This window comes from Arachis hypogaea, chromosome 11 (assembly GCF_003086295.3).
Source record: "Arachis hypogaea cultivar Tifrunner chromosome 11, arahy.Tifrunner.gnm2.J5K5, whole genome shotgun sequence".
Taxonomy (NCBI): Eukaryota; Viridiplantae; Streptophyta; class Magnoliopsida; order Fabales; family Fabaceae; genus Arachis; species Arachis hypogaea.
The window spans coordinates 41,776,139-41,788,683 of NC_092046.1; the positions used below are offsets into that span (position 1 = coordinate 41,776,139).

At 33.1% G+C, this 12,545-nt stretch overlaps 1 protein-coding gene across 1 annotated transcript; it reads left to right on the forward strand.

The window, feature by feature from the left end:
- Window positions 1-441: 441 nt before the first annotated feature.
- On the forward strand, window positions 442-7,110 carry LOC112720749 (ATP-dependent Clp protease proteolytic subunit-related protein 4, chloroplastic). The gene is made up of 8 exons (XM_025771801.3): window positions 442-924; window positions 1,819-2,022; window positions 2,995-3,050; window positions 4,055-4,181; window positions 4,288-4,365; window positions 4,709-4,822; window positions 4,999-5,113; window positions 6,693-7,110. The coding sequence occupies exons 1-7, from the start codon at window positions 637-639 to the stop codon at window positions 5,068-5,070; spliced, it is 939 nt and encodes a 312-aa protein (XP_025627586.1). The 5' UTR covers window positions 442-636; the 3' UTR covers window positions 5,071-5,113; window positions 6,693-7,110.
- The last annotated feature ends 5,435 nt before the right edge of the window (window positions 7,111-12,545 follow it).

A 12,545-nucleotide genomic window follows, 5' to 3' on the forward strand; every position in this document is an offset into this window, starting at 1 on the left:
TTAAATTATGTAATTAGATTCACATATAAAACACACTAAAAAGCATCATATATATAGAAGTAATCGAAGGTAGTGGGAATGACTTAAACTGAGAATTGGGAGAAAACGAAGGTATTAGAAGTAACCGTGTAGTGAAAATGACCTAAACTGTAAATCCTAATTTTTTAAATTTTTAAATTTTATAATTAGATAATTAATTTAAAAATTTGAATTTTAAATATAATTGACCTTCTAATTTTAAATTATTGTTCACATTGTCATTATTTCCATAGTTTCTCTTTTTGAAAATATAAATAATAAAAATAAAAACTTAAAATTTATTATATAATTAAATCTTAACAACTCACTTTATCTTTTTTTTTGGTCATACAAACACACTCACACACACTAGTCCTAACTTTTTCGTTTAAAAAAGGTTTGATCCATTCAGTCATTGAAGATCTCCCCAATTCCTTAACATAACTGGGCTGGACCTCAATCATTATAACTGTCTATTTTGTGAATTGGGGAAGCCCAATAATACCATTCCAAAGACGTGACTTTGTTCCTTCCTCTCCTCACTCCCTCTTTTTCTGTGTCTTTCTGACTTACCCACACAACCACAGAGAGACTTCCAAGTTACAACTCTTGGAAGCTATGGAGATTGCTGCTACCGCAGCTTCCACCTTCTCCCTCAACAGACCGACACTCCCCTTTCCATCTTCTTCTAGAATCCGTCCCCCCATCAGAGCCCTCAACTCCTCTTCCTCCTCCGCCTCTTCCCCCGCAGCCCTCAGAGCCTCTCTCTCTACCAATTTTGTTGCCCCTTTCGCCACCTCCGCCAGCAGCGCCTCCAGCCCCTTCGCCGGCCACAAGCTACGCCCTTCTTCTCTCAATCCGGCGTCGTTTCGTGGCATCAAGGGTAAACGAGGCGTCGTTACTATGGTACACTCTTCCAACACCTTCCTCTTTTCTCCAACCGAATTTCACATTATTGAATAGCCAAGACATTGACGTGAAAGTTGAAACTTTCAATGTATCTCTATGAAATTTTACAGTTTGAATTGTGAATTTTGGTTTGCACGTTATAGTATATATAATACACGCTGTAAATGGTCTCAGGGTATTTATTTGTTTATTTATTTATTTAAAATTTTGATAAGTTGTGCAAAATCTGTAGACTTTGAAGTATAAACTTTGCTATAATTATAAAGGACAGACCGGCATGTTTCTACGTAGTTCCAATTATTACAACACAAATGCTTCGAGTCTGTTTTGTTTATGTTTCATCTACCTTTTTTTCATGTGTTTCTTTCAGGATGTGATGAAGAAAATAGTGAAAAGGGGATTCTGGATTTTTCTAGTTTTTTAATATTTCCTTATGCAAGTTTAAAAGAAAAAAAAAAGGGAAAAGAATAGATAAAATTGGCTCTTAGATTGCAAGATAAGAAGATCTTTGCTAGTTTGCCTTGTGCTTGATAGGGAGATAGTGCTTTTGTCAATGGTGGTCAGCATAGTTTCTGCATTGCCTCTTTGGTGGATAACTGGAGATGATAGGGAGCTCTATTCATTCTTTACTTTTGTAATTTCTTTTGTTGCCTGGTTTCCAAAACATGTATCTTCTTTCTTCTTTTCTTTTCTTCTAGCATGCTGATAGATTTTCTTGTTTTGTTTAATATAGCAAAGTTTTTTATGGTCATGGCTGTGCAGTATCATGAACAAATATTTCATAACATATATGATTCCGTTCTGAAATGTTATTGTTATGCTAATAATTGATTTAACTTGGTACAACAATTCATGTTGGTTTGTTCCTTTTTGCTTCTTGTCTATGAATAGGTTATTCCTTTCTCTAGAGGAAGTGCATGGGAGCAACCTCCACCAGATTTAGCTTCCTACTTATACAAAAATCGAATTGTTTATTTGGGCATGTCTCTTGTTCCATCCGTTACAGAGTTAATACTAGCTGAATTTCTTTACCTTCAGTATGAAGATGAGCAAAAGCCTATTTACCTATACATAAACTCCACTGGGACAACTAAGGTAAGTAGCACTCTTTATGATGTGTTATTAATATTGTCATTTCATGTTCATGAAAAGTATTTCTCAATTTTCATAGCTTGACGTCTGCTCTTTGTATTTACTAATTTGGGTTGAAGCATTTGTATCACTGAAATGCAAATAGCACTTTAAAAGGAGTAGTTTGATGCAGAAGTAGGAAATGTTATGACGAGGAATAGGAAATGAAAAGTTGGGAAAGGAGGAGAGGGACTGAGGAGTTGATGTATCGGAGGGAGATACTGGAGTAGATTTGGTAGTTTAAATTGCACTACTCTTTTAGAAGTAAAATTGATTTGTTAGTATAAATGCATTTAATTCAGGAATAATGAAAGACTGTAGTTGGATGTTATTCCCGTTTGCAGTCACCAGCGTGGCCATTAAGCATAGTTTTGTCTTATTTTCACCCAAAACATTGCAAGAGTTGGTCAATCATTGAGTTGTATTTTCTTAAATGTGTCAACTTTGGTTTTGATTTTGATATGATATGCACATTATTGCTGGATCATAGATTATTGTTTGCAAATTATTTAATGTTGCACTATATGTCAACCCAGCATTTAGAAAGGAAACTTTTGGAACACCAATAGGCATTAAATGGATAACAAAAATCAAGTAATATAAGATGAGTGTATCAATTCACGCCTTTGAATAGCATAGCCAAATGAAGAAATCATTAAAATGCAAAAACCAATATGTATCTTCTAGTATCTTATACAACAATAACTCCAAGAACAAGTAAACTTTACAATATCAGGTGTGTTTGTGTTTAGAATAAATCAACATAGCTGGATTGTAATTCTTTCATTTTTGGGCACTAAAGTGTTAAATTGTGCTAACCCTTGCCGGTTTTCTTTGCAAGGCAGAAAGTATTGCAAATGATTCCCATAAGATGCTAAAATAATGATCCCTATATGTTGGTGATTACTTTAATAGGATATTATTTACTTCTTTCAGGGAGGTGAGAAGTTGGGTTATGAGACCGAAGCATTTGCAATTTATGATGTGATGAGGTTAATATCTATGCTTTTTTTTTTTTTTTATCATCTTGTCTATCTTTATGTTACTTATGTTGACAGATGTCTTTTAGTTGAGAACATGTTTAACAACTCTTTATTTTCTTTTCTGTTCTGATTTCGGTGGGGAAACCTAAAATCAGGATGTTGGTGCTCCATGCAAAAATATATAAAATAATAGTATGAAATGCCATATTCATCCTTTCTTTTTCCATTTCTTTCATTTTATCCCATTCCTCTTTATGCTTTCTTGCAACATTAAATGACCTTGAACTTGAAATTCTTAGGCAGATCCTTGAAGAGTAGGGCTGGCAATGAGTAGGGTAGGGTAGGGTTTGGACTCTACCCTAACCCTACCTGCGGGTTGAAAACTTTCTTAAAACTCTACCCTAACCCTATCATATGCTTTTTTCCAGATCAATAAACACCATACATAGATCCTTTATATTACTCCAATACCTCTCCACCATTCTTCTTAACAAGTATATAATTTCAGTGGTGGATTTACATAGCATAAAACCAAATTGGTTCTCTAGAACCTGTGTCTCCTGTCTCAACTTCCATTCTATCTCCCTCTCCCATTCATGGTATGACTCATGATCTTGATTCTTCTGAAGTTTTCACAATTTTGTATATTCCCTATTCTTGTAGCTAGGGACTAAGGTGCTCTTCCTCCACTCATCTGCCATCTTCTTAGATGATAATAAAAATATTTTTGTAAGAATCTTGGACCACTAAGGATGTAAATATACTTTTCCCATCAAAGAAAGCTCCTTCTTTTCTACCCTCAACTCTCATGGGCAAATAGAATGGTAGAAGTTAATTACCAACTTTTGCCGATGAAGGCCCAGCATTAAAATCATTATGTTATTACATCTTATTAGTTTTTAATTTCACACAATATGAAATGTTTATTATATCTTTTTATTGTGTAACTTGTTCACAACTTCAATTTCTGGTTGAAAGTTTGTGTTTATAAATCTAGCTAAGTCTTGTTATAGGTATGTCAAGCCTCCTATATTTACCCTTTGTGTTGGTAATGCTTGGGGAGAAGCAGCTTTGCTTTTGGCTTCTGGTGCAAAGGGAAACCGTTCTGCTTTGCCATCATCAACAATAATGATAAGACAGGTATGATCTAGAATATTTCTTTCTATACTTAGTTTATGTTGATTATGTTGAGGATCTTTTCCACAATTCTAGAACATCTTAACATATTATAATTTTCAATTTGCAGCCAATAGCAAGGTTTCAAGGACAAGCAACGGATGTTAACCTTGCAAGAAAAGAAGTCAATAATGTGAAGACAGAATTGGTTAGAACAATAATGATCTTTTCTATACTTTTATGTGTGTCGGTTCAACTTTATGTGATCATTATTATGAAAAGTTATGTGGCCTGATGCTTTATTTTGTGTGTGGTAGAGCTATGGCTTAACGCTTTCTTGTTCCCTTCAACCAGAGGCTGCAATTATGAATGATTACTTATGTTTGAGACTATATATATATGTTTGGGCTTCATAGTGTATTTATGCATGTTTTAGGTTTAAATATGGACCCTTATGATTGAGGGTTTCATTCATTATCATGAACTAATATTGATTTAAAGAATACAGATTATAACAACAAAAGTTCACTTAATTCTTTCCATTTTTCAAGGTTAAATTATATGCAAAGCATATTGAAAAAACACCTGAGCAGATTGAAGCTGATATTCAGCGCCCAAAGTATTTTAGTCCAAGTGAAGCTGTTGAATATGGTATCATAGATAAGGTATTTGCTGTCTCAAAGTTACTTTTGGTGCTCACATCTTTCTTTCTTTATTTTTTAATTTTATTATTATTATTATTATTATTATTATTATTATTATTATTATTATTATTATTATTTTGGGTTTGGAGGAGGAGGGGTGTCATTTACCTCGAGAAATAAATGTTGTCTTTTTGCAGGTATTATACAATGATAGAAGCACCGAGGATCATGGAGTTGTTTCTGACCTCAAAAAGGCACAGCTTATTTAGCTGTTCGAGAGGTTGAATCGCTAGTTGTTAAAGAGTTTTTCAGGTAAGTACGTCTGGAGTTATCAATTTGTCGTATTAAACAGCTCCTGTAGCTCCAAAATTGAATGGATCCATAACACCTCCAACATATTAGTAAAAGAGGGCAGCTCAATGCTCAAGTCTCCTTCCTAATGGGGTAGTGCAAGGGTTTATATATTCCATTATATCCTTGCAAACAGAGTTTGTTTCTAGGATTTGACATAACCTCCAAGTTATATATGACAGCCTTACAGCAAAGTGTACTGCCCTAGTCTAATAACCAATCCTTCAACCAACATAATCATTTTGTCAGGTTCTTTGTGAGAATGAATGTGTAGCTAGCATTAGTCAGTTAGGTGGTCACCTGCGGTCATGTTTACATTCTCAATAAGCTCTAACGGTTTTTTCTGTGTCTATGGAATGATTAATTGTCCAAAGTTGCCCCCATGATTGCACTAGCCACGAGTTAGTGCTTGATACTTGTGCTGAAACAAGGAACCTCTAAATTTGTTGAACTTTTTGGGCACACCATGCTTTCAATAAGATTCTCAACCCTTTATGATATAAAGCAGTAAGGTGCTATTGACATTGGCATCCACAACCTATACAGTTTTCCTATTATGTTCTATTCCACTACTAGGTGCAAGCATAAAGACTTTCTTTATTAGGAGAGTTATTGCCTGTACTTTATTTAAATGCAATTCTTCCCCACCCACTCTCCCGTGAAATCTGAAAAAGTAAGCCTCAAGGAGAACGGACACATAGAACACTTTGGGTGAGATTGCTGCTTGATTGAGATGAGTGTGGCCACTAGATTTAGGTTGTGACTGGGTGGGGGAATGGTCTTACTTTTATTTGGCTTTATATAATTTGATATTTGGTTAGTTGCTTGCTTGTTTTGGACACTTGCCACCTACGGATGCAAGAGAGAGATTGGAATTATGAGCCTTGCACATATGATTGTCCTTTCGTCTTTACTGTATATTTTATGCATTATCTAAGATTATATGGTTGCGTTTGTTTATAAGGACAGGACACTGAAACATAGATTGTGATACTGAATTAGTATATTTTGTGTCCTCCCTGACAAGAAGGATATAGAGAGACTGTGCGGAGACACAACTTATTTTTTTATTTTTTATAAGATTGGTTGGTTCCTAAGTGACATGTCTCATACCTATATTCTTGTTTTCGGTTTTATTTATTTATTTATCTTTCGGAAATGATTAGGCCCATGCAGGATGTGAGTGTTCATGGATTAACTTATCTAATTTGACATTTTTGTAACAGTATGTATGGATTTGATTGAACTTTTGTTTTACACACTGGATTTGATTAGAAACTTCTAAACTATAATGACCTAATTGAAAATTGAGCAAAACAGTAAAAATTGCTAAAATAATTAAACTGAATCATTGATTCACAAGATGGGGGGTTCTATAAGAGTATCTAAATTCTAATCAATGGTCGAACCCAAAATCTATGCACGTTGTAGTAAAGTCTAATGATCAAATAAGTGGATCTATTCTTGGTTCAGCATATGAGTAAGCTGTGTGAGTATGCTATTGTTCTGATATATCTGAAAGTTGTTTTCTTCACTACAGACAATGGAGACTGGGAAATGCGAGTCAGCTCAAATGGAAGACGTAGAAGACCAGAAGCCGTGATCTGAAACCATGCCATGCCAAACCCTTGTCCAAGCAAGAAGCAACTAGTAGAAATCAAAATCTAGGTGTTAATACCGTTAAATTATTTTTGCCTCCCCCCAACAAGAGGCATTGATGTCTATTTCTGTCTACATTGTAATATGTTGTGCGTGATTGTATTCCCGTTAATTTTATTCTAAATTTTATAAAGTTTTGCTGCCAAAACTAGAATTAATGAAAGTTGGAATAAGCTAGTGTTTGGATCAGCTTATTTTCAGCCCAAAAATTATGTAAATGTACTCGTTATTAGATAGTTCATTTAATGCTTGGTTGCTAAACATATAATTTAATAATAAAAAACGCTATTTGGTAGACACTTATACGCTATTGACTACTTCTTGTTCTTCTTTTTGATGATACATATATAACATTCAACAAAATTACGAAAATCCGAGTCCAACTTTTTGGTTGACAGAAACTTTGGTGGGTTAAAACATTATCTACAATTTTATCTAAAACTCTAAATGCTTGTAGAAGAAATATAATTTGAATTAAGTAATCAATTTTATTGTGTAAATAATCATTTATGACCACAAAATTAGAAGAGGTAAAATTAGATTGTAGTTAGGAAATCAGTTAGATTAAGTTAGAAGAGGATAGTTTAAGAATTTTTAATAGTTTTTAGAGTTTGGATAATTTTATTAACTATAGCATACCTTTTATTGTTATATAAACAATTTTATTTTTTCATGGGTGAATTTGTTGAATTTTTTTGATAAAAAATGCTTATTTATTCATTCATCTTTGATTTCCTTTTGTTAAATGCAAGTTGGGTTTTATTTATTCTAAATTTCTAATAACTTGTAAAAACACGAATAAAATAAACTAAAGTTTTACAACAACAAAAAATACTTAACCAAATTAAATCAAATTGTTATAACCGTTTTTGCCTCCTCCTCCTCCACCAAACAAAACAAACCAAGTACTACAACCTTTTAGATAGTACTTAATAGTACACCAGAACAAAAACATGACTACACCATATGAATCACAAATATATATGACCCACATTCAAAACTAAATATTCCCTTTTCGGCATTGCCATAAAAAAATTAGTAGTTTTGATTATTATACCTCCAACACCCATATCCTGTCCCATACTCTTGACATCCTACTTATACCATATTACTTGAAAGTCATCCTCAGTTGTGGCTACTTGTCTCCATCTATGAATGTGAAGTCCTTAGTTTTGGCCATGATAAATTTTAGATTTCTCACCTCTTGTATGAAGTTCCTTAACCTGTTCCGTACAAAGTTTTGAGCTCATTGACTCCTATTATTTTCCTTTTGCCAAGCCATTATGCTTTTCTCCATAGTTCTGAATGCAGTGTCTGCCAAGTGACCCATATATTCTTTTAGGATGAATTGGACTGCCACTTCAATGCCACGCACCACAGCCATTAACTTTTCACCTACAAAAAGCATTTGTCTTACCAGTAATAAGAGATCATTATAGCAGTTTTGTTTTCGAAAACAATGTATAATGCAAATCCAGATCAGTTGAATCAGGGCGAATTGGATCATTGTTTTGAATTGAATCAAGTCAACGAGGTTTGATTCGTTCCTTTGATTAATTTAGTTCGTGAGTAGTTAATGCTCGTGTAGTAGTTTTGTATATGAGTTGAATAATTTCGTTTTTTTTTTTTTTTTTGTGAAAATCAATATTGATGATTAAAGATTTTGAATTGAATGGAATCTAAGAGTTTTGAATTGTTTTTTCGATCAATCTATTTTTGTTACGCCTAATGATAGTTTCTGTATTGTTTAAAACATAATTTGGTGCAAGGTAATTAATTTCGGTGCTGTATATTTTGTTGTGGTTACTTTGATATATGATTTTATGGTTGATGTTAGTTCTTATGCTACACATTCGATGTTAAATAGAATTAGTTATTGTGTTTCTTTTTTACTTTTATGTGATTTTCATTTAGTAATAAGATGAAATTCTTTGATTATGAATATGAACAATTTCGGTGTTGTTGTTAGTTTACAATGGTGTCGTACTTGTAACTTTTCAGTATTTTTTGTGATGTTGATGAGCAATTTGTGCTAAAAGTTGGGATAACTTTCAACATATTTAAAAAAGGTAAAAATTTTACAAAGATTATTTTAAAAGTGCAGGTCTTTCTACTAAAATAAGAAACACAAATAGGAAGAAAAATCAAATTAAGAAAAAGTCATGAATATGGTTTAAACAACACTAGAACCACTACAATTCTCTTGTATGACCTAATTAAATTAAATCTAAATCAATGAGATCGAGTGTACCACATTTAAATTAGAATGACATTGAAATTACTTAATGAAAACGACACACAAATTCAATTCAGAACAAGCACACAAACAATACTCAATCAACCATAAAAATACATCCAAATTAATTTTTGATAAGAAAATGTCATGAATATAGCTTAAATGACAACAGAAACTACTACAACTCTTTTGTATGACCTAATTACATCAAATCCAAGTTAATGAGATCAAGTACATCTCATTTAACTCAAAATAATACTGAAATTACTTAATGATAACGACACATAAACTTAGTTTAGAACAAGCACACAAACAAGATTCAATCAACAATAAAACACATCCAAATCAATTTTGGATCAGAAAAAGTCATGAAAGTGGCTTAAATAACACCAAAATCACTACAACTACCTTATATGACCTAATTATAGCATACCCAAGTTAATTACAACAACCACAACACATTTAACTCAGAATGACACCGAAAGTAATTACAACGACGACACACGAATTCAATTCAGAACAAGCACACAAACAAGTCTCAATCAACTACAAAAATAGATGCATTTGTTTTTTGAAACAAAAAGTTCAACACAACAAAGTGGAGCATCAACGAAAAAGTACTAAACATATAAACTAAACTAATTCCTAATCATCTTCGGCAAAAATCATCAACAACCCAAAAGATCAAATATCACTCTACTCTTTGTAACTCCTAACTACTCCTGCAATACCTATTTCTTGATTTCTGAAGATTCTGTCATTCCTTTTCAACTAAGTGCTCCAAATGATAACAATAAAACCAAACTCACTAACATTCTATCAATTCGATTGCACGATTGACTCCTGAACCACGTAAACTTACGGTCATTTAGCTCTATATCCACCAGTTCCATATTGCTCTTAACACACTAGCATCTTTCCTTTCTTCCAACTGCACAACCTCATTGAAGACAACCATGTAGCAAAGAAGAACTTGACATATTTCCGATAAAAAAAAAACTCGGCTCTTCCCACACAGCAAGCTTCTCTTTCCTTGTATACGCACCATACACCAAGCAAACCGCACAAATGAAAATTATTATTTGTCAATTCTCTTTCTATACACAACCATCTCTCCTCTTTGTAGCAATTACTCAATCTAAACATTATATCATCCCACATTATTAAAAACCTCCAGAAGCACCTTCCGATCCCACAAATTCCAAACCTACCGCATCATTATCCCAAAATTGTACTACATCAAACTTAGTAATTACCTCATTCTTTGTCTCTATCAATCCTAATATATTCACATTATTTTTACGCTTAAATTTTTTACCATTTTCAACTTTCCAACACCCTTTAAACCCCTCATATTCCATGAACTAAATCATTTAAAAACCTTATTACACACCTTATTCCGGTTTTTGGGGCGGCTCCTTCTTACTTTCTCTTTCTATTTTGCTTGCCTTCTTTTTTGTGCCAATACTTCATTCCGAGTTTGAAGAATAGCCATAATGTCCTCATCCTCGTCATATAAAACAGCTCCTGATTTGACCGTCAGATTTCAAGCAGCCCTATTTTCAGCCATATCTTTATCCCAACTTCCTCTGTGCTCATCTTGATTAGTTTCATCGTCTGCGTCCTGCTCTGAGTCCCCCGAATCTTCTAAGTTTCTTACAGCCCCTTCATCCTCCAACCCAGTTTCCTCTACCATTGTATTCTCATCCTCTAAATCTGGATCCTGCACTGCATCACCCCTCATCAGACATATGCCAACATGCTGCTTACCACTCCCGTCCAAACTAGCGTGGATCTCATTAACTACACTTGGTGGAATATTTTCCTCTACTGTGATGTTCGAACAATTCTTCGTACCTCCACCAATCTCCTTTCCGGCTTGATTCTGCTTGTCGAGTGCATCAGGGGGCTTCACACTCCTTCCTACCCTCCATGCCATCAAACTTAGCGAGGACATTATCACCTCCGCCACCAACAGCTGACTTCTGCGCTGCTCCCAGATCCGCCTCGTCAGCGCTATTCACCATGGCATCAACCCCTTTGCAAACTCCATAACCAGCCACACCCCTCTCTTCATCGTCGCCCGCAGCAGCCAGCAAGGAGGCCCTTTTAAAACGCATAATGACGTACTCTCTATCGCACCACACAGCCACTTCGCTGCCACATCTCACTAACATATTGGGACTTATATGCTTCAACCCAGCCCCAACTGAACTTTTGTTCAACACTAAATCAACCTTTTTTTTCCGTTTATCCTCATATTCCCAAATCTCTGTTCTTTCAGAAATTGTTTCGTTACTGAAAAGTCATCAATATGTTGTTCATAATTCTTTTTCACCCTCTTAACAAGAACTTGTGTCACGGTTATAAAATTTTGATGTCAAAATTGAAAAACTTTTGTGTCATTATTAAAACATTCCGATGTTATTTTCTGATAAATTTTACATAACTCAAAACTCCTTTTTCTCTTCATCATTATCATCATCATCATCTTTTTTTTCTTTTTTTTTTGTTCATCTTCTGTTGTTTTATTTTTTCATAATTTTTTTATTTTATTTTTTAACAAAAATAAAAAATAAAAAATTTAAATAAAGAAAAAAAATATACAATATTATAAACTTACTAGAAAGAAAATGAAAAAAAAATACAGCAAAAGAAGCAATATGAAAAAAAAAACACAAAAAAAAAGAAAAAATACAAGATACAAACATTTACGTTAGTAAAAATAATTAAAAAATATATTTATGCTCTCACTAATAAAATAATTTTTATTGAGTTTAGATTAATTTAATTAAATTTAATTACTAAAAAATTTGAATATGTCACAATACTGTATCAAATATATCAAATTTTAAATTCAAAGTGCCACCGTCGCACTGCTTCCAAAAACAATCTGATTTGGGAATTAAGGAAAGTGCCAACAAATGTACGGCATGGAATGAGAATTAACTACTACATCTTAAATATTATAGTACATCCGATTTTTCAAACATTGTTTCGATTGAATGTGCCTCCTTTTGTTGGTGATTTACACTTGCCCCCTTGCTATATATGCAACTACCCCAGCAACTTAATCACTCTCTCAACTATAATAATTACTATTATATAGTGAGAATACAGTTGTATATTGTCTTATGTTCATATAATGTGATCTTTTTAAGTATTATTATAATGAAAAAAAGAAACGCTGCCAAGCCTAGATGATATCGAATAATAAGGTGACCATTATAAAGTAACGTGTCGGAGTTTGAAACAAAATTTTGGAGCCAAAAATTTAATATAAAAATTTAAGGTTAAATTTATTTGATGTAATTTTTTAAATTTTTGAAGGTTATATCTTATTTTTTTTGTGATTTATTAAAGTAGAAGAATTATTTATAGGTGTTGATAGTGTAAAAATTATATGTTCTTCTTCTTGAATATTAGTCTTTCTCTTAAAAAATATATTAATTTTTTATTTTTTATTATTATTTTGTATAAAAATTTAAATATATATCC

Bases quoted from the DNA above. Each gene is read 5' to 3' on its own strand.
- LOC112720749 (XM_025771801.3), top strand. From the start codon at position 637: ATGGAGATTGCTGCTACCGCAGCTTCCACCTTCTCCCTCAACAGACCG. The intron at 2,023-2,994 runs GTAAGTAGCACT...TACTTCTTTCAG, and splicing joins ACTCCACTGGGACAACTAAG to GGAGGTGAGAAGTTGGGTTA. The intron at 4,366-4,708 runs GTTAGAACAATA...CCATTTTTCAAG, and splicing joins ATAATGTGAAGACAGAATTG to GTTAAATTATATGCAAAGCA.